We start from the raw sequence: 16,270 nt of genomic DNA, 5'->3' as shown, positions 1-16,270 counted from the left end.
CAGGGAAGAAATGAAACCACAGTTGTTTTTTCAAGTTTATTATAATAATTGCATTCTGTCACATAATAATATTGTTACACCCAGATTCATACGATTTCAGACGATTCTAGCAGTCTAGAACAAATCACAGAAAACACGCGTATGTATTAAATTTATAATTATAATAAAGGCGTGTTATCCAATAATGTACTGAAATTAATCCCGATGAATTACTTGCACCAAAACTAATTAAATCTAGTCACCTCTACCACATATTTGGCTATGATGATATTTTTCCAAACAAACTAAACGAAGCTTCATTAAATCGATTGGCTATTATGTGCACCCGTGGTAAGTGCAATACATTTCTATACAATAGTGTATTTTTCAATGTTTCATAAATTATTACTTTTTAAATATAATTGTGGGCAATTCAATCAATACACCCCCCTACAAAACTGAGCAAAACGGTACCCTTTCATACTTAAATTTAATAATGAATTCACTATAAAACCACTACATAGGGGCTACAAACGAAAGCTATGTTCAAATAGTTTTACCACCACAACATAAGTTAGCAAAAAAACATATTACTGAGAAAGGTACTTTTAAACACACAAACCATAACGATTGGTGTTTTCATTGTAGAACAACAAATAAGTATTAAACGTAAATAAATATGAAACGATTGACGAGGTATATGTTCAAAGAACACACCTTCCTCAGTATAATTAACATTTCTTTATATAGGAATATAGCGACAATATTCTAAATTTTATATGGCATAGTGCTGCAAATATGGTTTTTATGAAACTTTGAGACGAACTTTATAATTTACGTAGAGACTGCAAAACAACCTATACAAGTTACATGGACGATTCAATCCATCTAGTACAAAGTAGACACAATTTATTGCCTGAATTGCGTTATTTTTTCACATTTTTGTTGCAAAGCAAAACTATTTACATAAAACTATAGTTATTTGCGTAGCTCTACGCAAACACCAAAATTAGTTCACATCGATGATAAAAACATTAGAGTGAACAAATTAAATTAAACCACAATAGAAATATATTTCTATACAGTAATAGTAGAATACCTACAAATCAAATGACTTTTACGATCTTTGCTTTTATGAAAATGACAGTGTATATTTTCTTATTCACAAAAAACAAAAATTTTGCGTAACATCTAAAACAAGAAGGAATGAATTTATAATGCTTCATGTATAAGAAAACATCTAGTACTTATATAATTAGAGTTTTTCAATGTTAGTCACAGTCAGGAATTTAGGGATGTAAATACAAATCCGACGATTATTTGGGGCTACCTTAGGCTGACCTACACCTGCGGGTTTTATTAAAATTATAAATAAAATCACTTCATAGAGTTTACATAAATCGACGGCAATTCCACTAAAACCCACAAACGATAAACTTTGCACCAATTAGTAACACGTGGCGTTGCGCTCCTATTGACAGACTTATAATACATACAATAAACTTCTTCAAACTACTTTAGTTTGCAGTCTAGCGACACAAATTTTGTATAAATTGACATAAAACTCAATTTCCCACTACCACAGATTTACTAACATACAAAAATAATTTGCTGCATGTAACTGAAAGCTTCATAAGGAGTAGGTTGCCGACATTTTTATAATTTCTTGCAGGTTGGAGATTGAATGACACTAATGATACACACTGATACCGCATAGTACATGCACTTCATCAAACGTAGCCGCTCGTTTCGTCAATAATTGGAAACGATTTCAATGTGTAAACAATTGTTAGCGCCCTCCAATCGTTTGTTTATTGCTTTTTACAAATAAGTTTATTTTATAAAAATATAACTCTGATTATACTTATAAGCCCTACATAATATGTATAGGCAAAAGAAAACGAAGTAGGCTAGTTAAACTCATGTAGAGTATATTAAAAAACATCCTTAAATAATAAAAAAACAACATTAAAATTATAGGAAACAAGCAAAGGTGCTTAGAAAAGAGGAAAATAAAACTAAAACTTATCGGTACAAATTGTAAGTAAAGACTAGGCCACAAAGTATAATCAGACTATACTTTTAAAATATCTCCGAAATACGACCCTCCTAGTTTGACACTCGTGACGTTTTGTTTCCACCAATCACTTGTTTGAGTAGGTCATTGGAACGCGCTTGCTAGAAATTTCACATTGACAAATATCAGACTAGAGATCGCGAGAAAGGTGTAGGCACTATAAGAATATAAGGTTGTCTTTATACAATCGCAGAGCTATGGCGGCGTACGACCAAACCTTTCGACGTAGGTGGGTCGTCCCGAGTATTAAGCAAATGGCCAAAAAAGGAGACGTTAAATGAGGGCGCTATTTTCCCTTATTGGCAACATTTAGATATTAAAAAGACTACATTATTAAGAAATATTATCGGAGCTAAAAATGTGGTTCCTAATTTGCCACATTCTTCTTTCGTAGCACAAGAGCTTGCTCTGCGTTGGTATGAAGATAATCTATTGTTCTCTAGTCAGGGTGTAGGGTAGCCGGATGCCGAGGATGTGGACGAGTGCGGCGCGAGAGTGTTAGCTCATGGACAGCTGGCCGAGCGCCAGTAGCCTCTCCACCGCCGCGTTTACGTCGCCGAACGTCGCGATCAGTGCTGCAAACGACAACAGTAAGCTACTTATTAACACCTTCAAGGATAGAACTTCTACAGCGCGACAGGAAACTTGTCGCGCTTGATTGACATGAAGTGCCCTTTTGAACTGGGGTGGACCAGTGTTAACCAGCCGTTTCAGTTACACAAACTAGGCGTTATCGGCCTGTAAACGTCACCAGGAGTGACTGCGAGTTATCTTATTGATGACTTATAGCCCAGCTTGTTCTGCATATACGGGCGTGACTTTATGTATGTTAACACGTTTCGGGACAGAACTTTTACAGGCGAAGCTATTATGAGTCAAAGGTCAATGACCCTTGTACTGTGTCCGTGAATGTATGACTCACCCTGCAAGTTGGCGTCTCGGTTGAGGAACCCCATGGCGGCTAGTTGCTCGAGCTGCTGCGAGTAGCGCTGCTCGGGGGGCTGTTGCGTATTCGTTTGGTTGTTTGCCATCGCCGCCACCATCCGTTGCATAAACTGTTACAAACAAATTGGTAGTACAACAAGGCGGCCTTATTGCTAAGGTAGCAATCTCTTCCAGGCAACCTTTAGGTATAGGATATGAATGATGCAAACAACGACATAAACAACTTTCTTTTTTACAATGTTTTGAAGACTCATTGTTGCGAGACCTTTGAGCCATCATAAACACCTGTTTGTAATCAAGTGCGCTATGCTAGTGCGTGATTGACATTGAATGACTACAGAAACAACAAAAAATATATATTTGTAACTAAAACTAGTCTGGATTATGAGTTATACATAAACATAAATAGCCTACGGAAAATCGCACTGCTGGGCACTGGCGTCCCCCCAACCAATCAAAGGGGTATGTAGCATACTCCACCACACTGTTCCATCCACCATGGGTTCGTGGAGGTATTTCATCGTTAGCATCCACGACCAAAACCCTTTACGTGGAATACTTGACAACCAAGTCCAATGAGATACTTTTTACGAAACGTCATAACGAAAGTTTGCTTTGGAGTTTGTATGGAAATACTGTCCTGTGACGTCAGCAATAAAAGCGGTCAAAAGTCTTTGTTATATCGAAAATAAGTCGAAAAGTAAAATGAAATTGATTTTTGATCATCTTAGACAGGTTTATATTTCTAGATTAGCATTTTATAATTTATCTTTGCCCAATTAAATACCCTTAAATAATTTTACTATTTCGAATGAGCTCTATGAAACAAATATCAATCATGTACCTACAGTAAATTCTAGTTTGTACACTAGGTCATATACGAAAATTAATTTAGTAATTATACGTTAAATGATCAAAAAACTGACTACTATTTACCGAATATAGATCTACGAAGGAACATACATAGTATGCATGAAGGCAACAGGCTACGCCAGGGATGTTCCAAAGTCAAAAATGGATCTAAACGAAGCACAAGCACTCACAAGTGGAACGTTAGCAAATGGTTCGCCGTCGACAGCCACACTCGACTGCGGCGCGACACCGCACATACAACGTCATGTTATAATGTTAGTGCTATCACTAAGTTAAGGTCACCAGACGAACTTAACTCGATGTGATGGCACTCAAAACCACTTACGCGCCTTTTTGAAAAAACACATACTGATGTTATTTTCTTCAATAAAACCTCTTTCTTTTTTCAATTAATTTCACTCCGGGTAAAAATTAACCATAAATTTTTAGCTGGATTAAAACTTGTCTATTGCGTGGTTTTGTTAGCAAATATCACATAATGTGTACGGTTTATACCGCACATCGTTATAATTTGTACATTATATCAATTTACGCTGACATATTACAATAAATCAGTTCACGTATAACAAGCGCCGCGTGTACTCATTTCCACTCCTTTCCGAATAATTCAATAATTTTATCATTTTAAATCAATCAAGTTAAAGATATTACGGCCACATCAAGGACCGTACATAATGTCATTTTTCAAACAAGCGCGTACGTAGTTTTCATTATACGACTATATAAGTTCTAGAGGTACTTTATATTATATAACCCTGACACGAGTATTGGTGAGGTCGCGCATTGACCTTACAAACACGTAAAGTAGTATTTTATAATTACAAAAAATAATACAGTTTATGTGGACTGATTAGAAGCAACAGACATGCTCAACGTAGCTAACACTATAAACCTTGGGAAGAGAACTTTCTCGTAGCAATATTTTGCTATATATTTGCTTAAATTTATTATTTCCGATTAACAATAGATCTTATATCAGCAAATCTCATCTATAGAGTCGACTAATGTTGCATAAATTAAAAAAAAAAAGGTATTAAAAAATAATATAAAAAAAGTCTGTTTTTGTTGATTATTTACAGTATTTTTGAATACTACTTTCAATCCGGAAATGGATCCCGGGATCCTGGGATTGTCAACGTAAAATCCCGTAATGTCGGGGTTGCCACGTGCAGCCGTAGAGCGTGTACCTGCGTGAAGAGCTCGGAGTTGTGCTGCTGTCGCGCGGCGGGGTTGGCGGGCGGCGGCGCGGCGGCGGGCGGCGCGGCGGGCGCGGCGGCGGCGCCCAGCCCCAGGTTGCTGACCAGCGACGGCGCCGCCGTGCGCAGCTGCTCCATGCCCTGCTGGATCTGCAGCAGCGCGTTCAGGGCCTGAACACGTGCGCCCCCATTAATACATACGTAAAATCTTTTAAGAATTCTGTTCTGCTTCTATGCTTTTTTATGACTCAGGACCGTCTCAGTGGTCCAGTGGTTGAGCGTTGGACTCAGTTTCCAGCGTTAAAATAAGCTAGAAACCCTCATTCTACTCGTCATCTTCACGTGACATATTGGTATAGGATTTTAAATCGCAAAGTAGAGGTTGTCCTAATTCTCTTTGTCATCGTGAGACGGATGCTAAAGTAAGGTTATGAAGTTATGAAATAATATTATGTTTCTGGTTTACAGATACAGTATGTACCTATCAGACACATTTTGATATCAAACACTTATCTCTAACAGCTAGTATGGCCATAGTGTTAGTGCTATAAACAGACAAGTCTACTAACCAGAAACCTGAAATCAGAATACAAAAATCCGAAAACGCATGTTTTGACATTATCCAATAGTTATCACTATGCTATCTGCTAGATAAGTATCTGGTACTGATAGCAATAATAACTGTCCGCCAGATAAGTGTCTGATAGCAATACTAATTGTAGATGAAGTAATAAGTCTGATGGCTACATACTCTCTCTGTAAACCAGAAACCTATATTAGTTATCGTCGTCGTTACGGACATTTACCGTTTGGAAATCCTGCTAGGAATTGTAACTTTGTTTCTGTGCACCGGATCTATGTATGTGTACCTGTGGGTTGGTCATCATCTGTTGCATCTCGGGGTTCTGCAGCTGGGCCAGCATCTGCGGCATCATGGTGCGGATCTGGTCTTGCAGCTGCGGGTTGTTCGCGAACATCGGGTTCTGGAAACAATGACGCTTGGTTTATACATGAAACGATAACATAGAGTTTGCGGTAATAGGGTCTACCTTATGCCAACATCTACGATTCTTTAGAAGCAACCGTGGACTCCAGTCAGCGCAGCGTGGGCAGGCGCACCACAAGGTGGACCGATGACCTTCTGAAGGTCGCGGCAAACCGTTGTATGCGGGTAGAAGAGTATCGGTCATTGTGGCGAGCCTTGGGGGAAGCCTATGTCCAGCAGGGAAAGATTTCCAGCTGATATGCATCATCTACGATAGCCTTATCTTTTTTTTGGAATTTAATGGCCTGGTTGCGCAATCTTTAAGCCAATTATAGCCTAGTCAAATAAGATACATTTTATGCATAATAATTACGTAACATACCACTTCGAACCGGATATTTGCAACAAGATAAATTTGACTTGTGATGCTCTGAAATTCCGTCTTACGAAACGAGTTGAACATTTTTTATCAATAACATCAAATCATCATTCATTCTGATACATGATTATATTACATATTTGTACGTCATTTTAAATAGAGAACGTAAATAAATTGTGACTAGCGCGGGTACGACTCCCGTTCGAGTTAGAGTATTTCCTCTGTGTGAATTGTCCCTAAGCACGGATAAGTCATGAGTGCTATAAAATCAAAGAGACCTCCTGACATACCTGATTGATAAGCTGCGAGGCCATATCGGGGTCAGCGGCGAGCGCTTGCAGCATGGAGTTGGTGTAGGGCGCCGATAGCATGGAGTGCACGAGGCGAGGGTTCTCGGACATCTGCTGCAGCAGCGACTGCATGCCGGGCGTGTTGATGAGGCCGGGCCCGGGCGCCGCGGCCGCCGCGCCCGGCCCGCCGCCGCCGCCGCCGCCGCGCTGCCACGGGTTCGGCAGCGGCTGCCGGTTCTCGGCGCCTTGCTGCGGGTTTGTTCCGTCTGCGAGGGAATGTTCAGTTAACATAACATAACAAATACTTTATTGCACAAACAGGAAAAAACAAAATACAAAACAAAAGAGAAATAGAATTAGTACAATAGGCGGCCTTATTGCTAAGTAGCAATCTCTTCCAGGCAACCTTTAAGTATAGGAGATATTGAATATTATGTAATATAGCGGGATAGTGCAGCATGGGAATACTTGTACATATAAAATAAATACACTTTCGACTACATACACTACATAATAATAATACACATAATTATAATTGTTATAATAAATAAATATGTATCACTACTTAAACTACTACATATACTATGGAAGAAAAGGAGTAGATAGATTATGAAGATGAAGAGGACATAGAGGTAAGGAAATGCGCCTTGACTTGCCCTTTAAAGGACTCCAATGACGAAGCTCTCCTAATGCTTTCAGGCAGAGAATTCCACAAACGGACAGCTTGCACCGTGAAAGACTTGGAGTAGAAAGTTGAGGAGACTTGGAGTAGAAACATAACATAAGCTAAAGAGTCATCACTTCGTACACCCCAAAGACTTTATACAACAACCCTCGTTTTATACCACACATTGATGTCGTACACGCGCCATGCGATTGGGGGATTCTATGCGTAGTATCACTCCTCTATGCGTGGTAGGTGGTGACTCCATATGAGCGTCGCCATCCATAATGGTCGAGCCAACTGTGTCAATGTTCGCTGAGTAAAATGACTATTACTTTACTGTACTGCTGCATATCACTCGGATTCGGGAGGGGTAGACTTGCCGAAAGACGAGAAAGTTTGACGGTACTCGACAGGAATAAACAATATTCATCAATATTCATTTTATTTATTCTTAGATGAATTGCTACGATGTGACCATTTTAACCCCCCAGGAATTTGAACTAGTGGTCTACATTGGCGCTCATAAACTAAATAGACACTTATCATAAGATTATCGATTACCCATATTTATAGAAACCTTGCTTCTATGCTGTTCTGGGAGCAAATAAAAACATAGAACACGTTCAGCTGCTTGTCTTCCCGGGCAAGTCGTAAAAACCGACAGAGGGATTGTGTCCTCTAACATGATGGACTAATGTTATGGGCGATAGGCTGAGCCTTATGGTGATCCCTTATCACCATAAGGTTTATCATATCCAGCTTACGACATCGTATCAACAATGGCTGCAAGTTTTCTTTGATTACTTGTGGCTCTGCCCACCCCAGTAGGGATTACCTTACCTTAATCTTATAAACCTTAGTTAAACCCGAAAAATAGTTCTCCAGGACAATAAACAACAGACTACGACATCTTCGTCTAAAACCCATATGAATAAATATATTGATACGTACCTGAATTGTCTACGAGTCCTGAGAAGGGGTTCCCGGCCATACTGCTGGCGACATTCAACATCGGCTCCTGGATGTCTCTGTACATGCGCTGCAGCGCGTTGTAACCACCTACAACAATAACAAGTACGCTCAGTTCAGGATTGTTCACATGCCTTGCGATGATGACCAGTGATGTGCGTTTAACCCTTTCCGTTGGCAGTAAAAAGACGCAAAAGTTATATAGAGCTTTATTAGCTAACTTTTATGCCAATTGGGTAGTTTCCTTGGTTAATGATAAATTACGAAATTCTGATTACTAAATAAAGACAGACCTAAAGGTGACAAAAAAGTTTTCTTTTTTTCTATTTAACTTATTTATGAATTTTAATAAAATAAAATTTAATAATAAGTGCGACATTTTGACACGTTATTCTATGACGTCACAGGTTTCTTTTTCATACAAATTCCATAGTAATTTGTTTCATTTCATTTGACGTTTAGTAAAAAGTAACTGATTTGACTAGTTGGAAACTACAGAGTACAAGAAAGAACAATTTGAAAAAAGAAAAAAATAAACAGAAAACGGTTTGGGTCGTGTCGGTCGGGTACATAAAGTGCGTGATTCTTCTTTATATCTGTTACTCGACGCTTACATCCCAACAGGAGATAAAAGGATTAGAAGAAGAAGAACAACATAACATTCCTTTTTAAAGTCTTATATTTTTCCGTTGCATTAGCAGTCGTTAATAACCACCAATCTGCACTGGGCCCGCGTAGTGGTTTAAGGCCCGATCTCCTTATCCATCCATAGGGAAGGTCCGTGCCCCAGCAGTGGGGACGTTAATGGGCTGGTGATGATGTGATATTGATATTTATATATATGATATAGATATTTCAGGAAAACTTTCAGAGGAAAGAGACAATTATAAACTAGTTATAACTTGATAAAACAACAAACTACTAGAGGATGATAACTAGTGCATTTATTTTTAATAAGAAAACAGCTTGACATATCGTGGGACCTTCGCCAGATGGTCTGAAATACGACCAAGGTACCATAGTATTATTTGTTTTTTACAATAAGACACGACGCGATTTATTAAAAATCAAGTTGTCTCGGTATTGGGTAATGTCCCTTCTATGTTTAATATATAATGCAGGCTTGAATCACCTGAATGTTTGAAAAAGTAAGATGGTTCCGTGCTTTGGAGGGCACGTTAAGCAGTTGGTCCCAGTTTTTAGCCGTAAAAATACCTCCTCCAACCCGCAATGGAGCAGCGTGGTGGAGTATGCTCCATACCCGCTCCGGTTGATTGAGGGGAGGCCTATGCCCAGTAGCACACCCCGGATATTTCATATAAACACCTCTTTCTACGCAGACACTACACATTGACATTATAGTACACGCGCATCTGTGTGAGTGACGTCGACACCATACGATTCAAGTCTAAATTAAGTTCGAGGGGGGGGGGGGGGGGGGGGTTGAGGTAAACCTAGCTCAGACGCTGGTGGGGAGTAGAGAGTTGCCGTTTTATACGTAGTAATTATTCCTTATTCTATGCCAGCAGTGAGACATATGTATATAGGCTGTTTATGATGATTATGAATTGTGATGACCCATTGGCAAAATGTCCCATTGTGTGTACCGACCGGGTATGCTCTCGAGGTTGGAGAGCGCGCGGTCGTGCGAGCGCATGAGCTCCTGCAGCATGGCGGGGTTGCGGGCCAGCTCCATCGTCTGCCGCAGCAGCTCCGGGTTGTTCAGCATGTGGCTGATCTCCGGGTTCCTCTGCAACCATAGTGTTCAAATTTAATGGCTTATAAACTAGAAGAAAGTTACGTTATACATATTGTTCGAATGTATTTTCCCTAACACAAAGGTGAGTGAGGTCGGATATCGATCTTATAACCTACACGAAAAAAAAGTTGTTAGAGCGTTAGACTCACGATCTGGAGGTGCGGGTTCGATTCCCGATGGAGACACTGTCTTAATCACTTTGTGAGACTGTCCTTTGTTTGGTAAGGACATTGCAGGCTTAAATCACCTGATTGTTCGAAAAAAGTAAGATGATTCCGTGGTTCAGAGGGCGCGTTAAGCCGTTGGTGCCTGCTATTAGCCGTAAAAATCACCTCCCACCCGCAGTGGAGCAGCGTGGTGGAGTATGCTCCATACTCCTTCCGGTTGATTGAGGGGAGGCATGTGACCAGCAGTGGGACTAGACTGTTTATGTTATGTATGTATGTTTATAAATCTGGACATATATTATAAGTTGTCTTCAACTACTTCTATCGTAGACTAGGGTCTTTTGTTTTTCTAAGGTAATGGGGTCATTAAAATTTTCATATTTATATTTTAGGATGCCAAAGTAATAGTTTTGGTTGTCTTGTCAACTGAATGTAAATTATGAATGTATCTATTTATATACAAAGTGAAAGTTAATAATAATAAAGAGCCGAGATGGAATCAATCCAGACATATACATAATAATAATAAAGTTTATTTAGGTAAAACCTACGACACACATACATTTACAACATTAAAATATACACACATTAATATTTAGTTGGAAAACATAAAGGTATATGGGTGCCGCAGCTCACCAAAAAAGGCCAGGGTTCAATGAAAATTTACCCATAGGGCAACACAGATTTTCAACCCACACCAAAATTGTAATAAAGCTTTATCTAAGTGGTAGTTAATTAAGATGTATACAGAACATTTTCTGCACATTAAAAATCTGTAAAATAATAATTGGTTACTTCATCAGTTTAAGGTTAAGGCATAATTTGCAAGAGTGCATGCTACACGCAAACTGGCCGCTTCTTTTTAAAACACGTCACATACAGGGTGTTAGTGTCATCGTACCGAATACTGAGGAGGATGATTCAGCTCATGATTCTGAATTAATATCAAGTGGAATTGCGTCGCAAAATTCAAGAATTTGTTTTGTTTTTTAATTATTTTCAATTATATACTTTTGCGATGAAAAAATCCACTTGATATTAACTCAGAATAATGATCTGAATCATCCCCCTCGGCATTCGTAACGATATCACTAACACCCTGCATACACACGACGTTTTATTATAAAACATTCAAATCAAAACAATCATCTATTTCAATAACGTATATGTAACGATAGAAGAATGCCCATGGTCAGTATCGCAAAAAACTGAAGGATGATCCTTTTGAAGTTCATGATGTGGAAAATTCGTCATTTTAGTAAGGATAAGGTAATAAATGTAGCAATTATTTTTCAAAAAATAAACTTTCCATAAATATTGAGTTACACAAGTAGAGTAGACAAATTCACTACCAATATCTATCGTGTCTATTGGTCGAAGTATATAACGACTGCCATGCCGCGAGTGCTGCCTAGTACATTCTCCCACACCGAGCGTCAGTCAACCAGAATTACTATGGACTTTAAACTGCAGCATTTGTACATTTTCACACGTTTAGCACGTCTATACATTGTTAAACGGAAGTGACCTTACACTCAATTTCTATTCTCAACTTCACTGATAGGTCACATACTAAACATTGTTGTTTAAATATAAGAAACCTTTATTTATACACAAGTCACATCATGGTGCTGATTCCTGCAAACAGCAACATAATTTTAATTTAGTTCGACAGTTCTCGAACTAGCGTTATCTCTGTCTTACACTCGACGTATGTAAAGGACGGAACTATTTTTAGGGCTGTCAAAATAAAGTTTTGTCTGCCTAAATCCACATCAATGCGGACGTTCAGGTCCTTAATTCAAACTGGAGTAGACAGAACCTTAAAGCTTAAGATACTTCATACTCATTTGGTAGTTCTGTTAATCGCCCTTCTATATCGCCCTTCCTTCGTAGAAAGACGATTCTAAAGCCACTAAACGTAATTTCTTTGCCAACTGACAATAATTTATTAGACATTATTCATTGTATTTGACATGCAAGTGTGACATCTTATCGAATAGTGTCCTGAAGTAATATGAAAGCCAAATGACCTCATTAATTCTAATGTATTCCAGTTTATTGATTCCAGATTGATTGTAATCAGCTTTATTTCATAATGGAATGTGTGTCTTCACACTATTACTTCATAAAGGCCCCCTATTATTATAGGTTCTGTATTAATACAGATAGTACCCTCATTGTACCCTCATTCTAACTATAGGCATAATACCTACTTGATACGATCTATTGACAGTTTTAACAGCTTACCACCTGAGTACGATCTAGACTTGTTTTGTTCTAAAGTATCCATGATGCGACAAAAAATTGCGAAAACTTTCTTTGAGACACAAGTGACTTATCAGCCCTAGTTTGAGAACGTCAAATGTTTGTATCTACCTTACTTAACCTGCTTTAACCTACCTACTTACTTAATTCTTGATTTTTATAATTGTAAAAGGGTAAATAACTTAGCCACTATTAGGTGGAGACTTGTAATTAGCCTTTAGTTATTGTCTGGTTATTATGTTAGAAAATGTATATGGCCGTAAGTCTTCCTCAAAATAAATAAATAAATACAATGAGGGTTTTTCCAGGCTGTGTTCCCCAAAAACAATATAGATGGCGCTGTACCGATTTTCCTTTGTTTAACCTTCTAATTTCATGGAGAGCAGACATATGCATCTTTTATCTTTGTTTTTGGGTATAAATGATGAGTCTTTTTATTACACCCAACCACAATTACATCTTCCATTATTATTCTGATCTAAATAAAGAGAAACATTAATATAGGTAGCAACATAATTCTACACATAATGTGATCCAAAAATTAAGCAATAAATATTTTTATATTGCTTCTGCCATTACATTGTATTTCGGGCCCAAGATTTTATTATGTACCTGAGTAATAAGAAAATAGGTAATTATCATGTTGCAAACATCATCATCATAATTATCATGTTGTTTTCATGTTGTTGTTGCAAGAGAAGTGTGTCAGGATCGAAGCAAATGGAATTCTATAGTCTCTGCTTACCCCGGTGGGAAATAGGCGTGAGTTTATGTATGTGCATGTATCATGTAAGATCGTGTTAAATCTGTACAACGCCATCTACATACTATATTTGTTTTGGTAAAGCATGGAAAGTCCCTCATTCAAACTTTGTTTTGTTGTTTCATACAAATTCAGTTCTATAACTAGAATGTTCCTAAAGTGTGTTTGTGATATCACTGGCTTGCGTACGTTGGCAGATCTAATTCTTCTCTCTCTATTGTAAAATGGTATCTATAATGAAATATAATCACAAATGTGTAATCCTGTTTTTTAGTAGTAGAAATACATCCGATTGATACTCACAGCCATGAGGTCTTGCATCTGTGGGTTGGACGTGATGAGAGTGCGCATGTTCTCCGGGTCATTCATCATCTGCTGCACCAGTGGGTTGTCCAGAACTTGCCGCAACATGTCTGGGTTTGACAGCAACTCTTGCTGCATTCGCGCCTAAAATGTAACATTACATTGTCAAGACTTTCCTTAATTGTTTGTTACCTGTGCAAACAAATAATTATTATCCAAATAGTAATTATAATCATCATGATCTCTCTAGCATTATCCCGTTTTTCACAGGGTCCGCTTACCTAACCTGAAGATTTGACAGGTCCAGTTTTTTACAGAAGCAACTGCCTGTCTGACCTTCCAGCCCGCGAAGCGAAAACCAGCCCAATAGAGGTTAGGTCATATACCTCCGAAAATGCATTTCTCGGGAATGTGGGTTTTCTCACAATGTTTTCCTTCACCGCTGAGCATGTGATAATAATTTATGATCCAAACATGAATTCGAAAACAAATTCGACAATCATTGGTTTACGCCTGTGCTGGATTCGAACCTGCGACCTCAAAGTGAGAGGTAAGTGTTCTTACCAACTGGGCTACAATGGCTTCTCAAATAGTAATAATAATAGTATCCAAATAATAATCAAATAATTTCACACTCGCGTCAGATCGAGTACTGTGGGGCGGAAGGCAAGAGGGAAACCACTGCCCTATTTTCCCCTAAAAAGTAGCATGGAGAATGCTACACCGACAAGTGTGGCTCATAAATTAGTGACGTGATGAACCCAATCATTTGTTTAGATTAATATATTTAGATTCATCCAAGATGTATTACAGTTGTGTACACTGAGCTGAGATTTCAAAATTTGTAATGTCCTTGATATATCACAGATAAAAAAAAATTATTGAATATGTGGGATTTTTAATGAATATCTGTAGATTGTTAAAGAGAAGTTGTGAAAATGTATATCTACCTGTAAATCCATGAATGTGCTCTGACCAAGGCCCAAGCTCTCAAGTCCAGCTAGACCTCCCAGAGAGTTTAGACCAAATGGTGTGGCCCCTACATCGGCTGTAAGTAATATTTCATACTCTTAGCTAAATATTCATCTTGTAAATCAGTTTATGGCATTTTATACAATATATATATATATTATAATATAAACTGATTTACAAGATGTGGAAATGGAAATGTACTATCCATATAGGCATAGGCACTGTAACGCAGCAGCAGAGCAACTTGTATCCATAGATGTTTAAGTAGTGCAGCTGCAGCGCGACATATGCAGTCCGAGTTAGCAGTGGCTGATACCTCTGCAGCCCCTGTTATCTGAAGTGATTCACTGAGCAGTGCTTCAGTCATGCGACAAAAACGCCTATGTGTGATTGTGCTCTAAGTTATTTAGATGTGTATATAATTCAGTCAGTGTCATCCAGTACCTTCCCAAAACAAGGACACTTGATATTTTTTTATAAAATAGGGGAATAACAAGCAGACAGATCACTTGATGGTAAGCAATTACCATTGCTTATAGAGACCTGAGAGGTAACAAGTGAGTTGGCATGTTAGGATTGACCTTTTCACCTGTTTGAGAAAAGCAAAAGCAAGCCTACCCTCTATTGAATTTATTTTATCACTGATGAGATTGTTTTTATCTATCACTGAGTAAAGGCCAAGTTTCTTCTTTTATTTCTTGTGAGTAATAATCTTGATTACCAGGCTAAGACAACCTTACATCAGTTAGCTCTTGTACTGCATGAATGTGATGTTTACATTTAGAATTTTTTTGGTAAAGACTACTTATTAGATTCAGTAATCAAAATTACTGATATTATTGTACAAAGTACCAATTTAAACAATCATTTATCACTATCACTTGTCAATGAACTGCTGTGCAATAAAACTAATTAAAAATGACAATTGCTGTAGTTGTCATGTGCAAAGTAAGTGTTTTGACGAGTACCTGGCGGTCGACGGGGTCCGCCCTCGGGCTCCGGTCGCGGTGGGGTCTTGATGACCAGGTGGACTGTCAGCCCGTCCTTGATGTTGTGCTGCTTCAGAGTGTCGGCATCGTTCATGATCTTCCCGGCGAAGATGAGGCATAGCTGCTCCGGCTCCGCGCTGAACTTCGGCGACAACACTTCCTTCAACTGAAACCATCAACACGCGTTAATCTTGCCGAATGATTAAACAAATGTCGTCACTGATTGCGTATGCAATATCTATGTTATTACGCCATGAGTAAGGTTCTGGCGGCGCCCTACTCACTTTCTTGATGTCGGCATCCTCCTCGATCTCCACTTGTTGTTTTTCTTTTGGAGTTTTTACTGTAATCGTAATTTTTTTGGGTTCTTCTTGGCTCTCTGCCATTTTGGCAAACCTAGATGACTCTGTACTTTGGCGGAAAAGCAAAAATATGTACAAGCACTATAGGAATTTGACGACTGCGTTGACGGCTAGATTTTTTTACTATTTGTTACTGTTCCAGTAGTTCCATGAGCCATCACTTTTCACACTGGAATGTTCTATCTCTTTCACTCAAATAATACATTTTGTTTCTGTCTCATTCTAGCATACTTTAGATAACATTTTGATCATTATATCGCTACAAAAACAACATAATAGTCTATGAGTTTTGTGTTACCAGTAATTATTGTCTTTAAAAATAAAAAA

At 38.4% G+C, this 16,270-nt stretch overlaps 1 protein-coding gene across 1 annotated transcript; it reads right to left on the bottom strand.

The window, feature by feature from the left end:
• Window positions 1-22: 22 nt before the first annotated feature.
• On the bottom strand, window positions 23-16,058 carry LOC126370930 (ubiquilin-4). The gene is made up of 11 exons (XM_050016063.1): window positions 15,866-16,058; window positions 15,561-15,747; window positions 14,571-14,668; window positions 13,621-13,764; window positions 9,972-10,110; window positions 8,343-8,450; window positions 6,725-6,990; window positions 5,940-6,053; window positions 5,062-5,241; window positions 2,979-3,111; window positions 23-2,631 (listed from the first exon to the last, which is right to left on the bottom strand). Exons 1-11 carry the CDS (start codon window positions 15,965-15,967, stop codon window positions 2,555-2,557), a joined length of 1,548 nt encoding a protein of 515 aa, XP_049872020.1. The 5' UTR covers window positions 15,968-16,058; the 3' UTR covers window positions 23-2,554.
• Between the last annotated feature and the right edge of the window lie 212 nt (window positions 16,059-16,270).

Source organism: Pectinophora gossypiella, chromosome 11 (genome assembly GCF_024362695.1).
Source record: "Pectinophora gossypiella chromosome 11, ilPecGoss1.1, whole genome shotgun sequence".
NCBI classification, from domain to species: Eukaryota; Metazoa; Arthropoda; class Insecta; order Lepidoptera; family Gelechiidae; genus Pectinophora; species Pectinophora gossypiella.
This window is presented reverse-complemented; position numbering and strand designations above follow the sequence as displayed.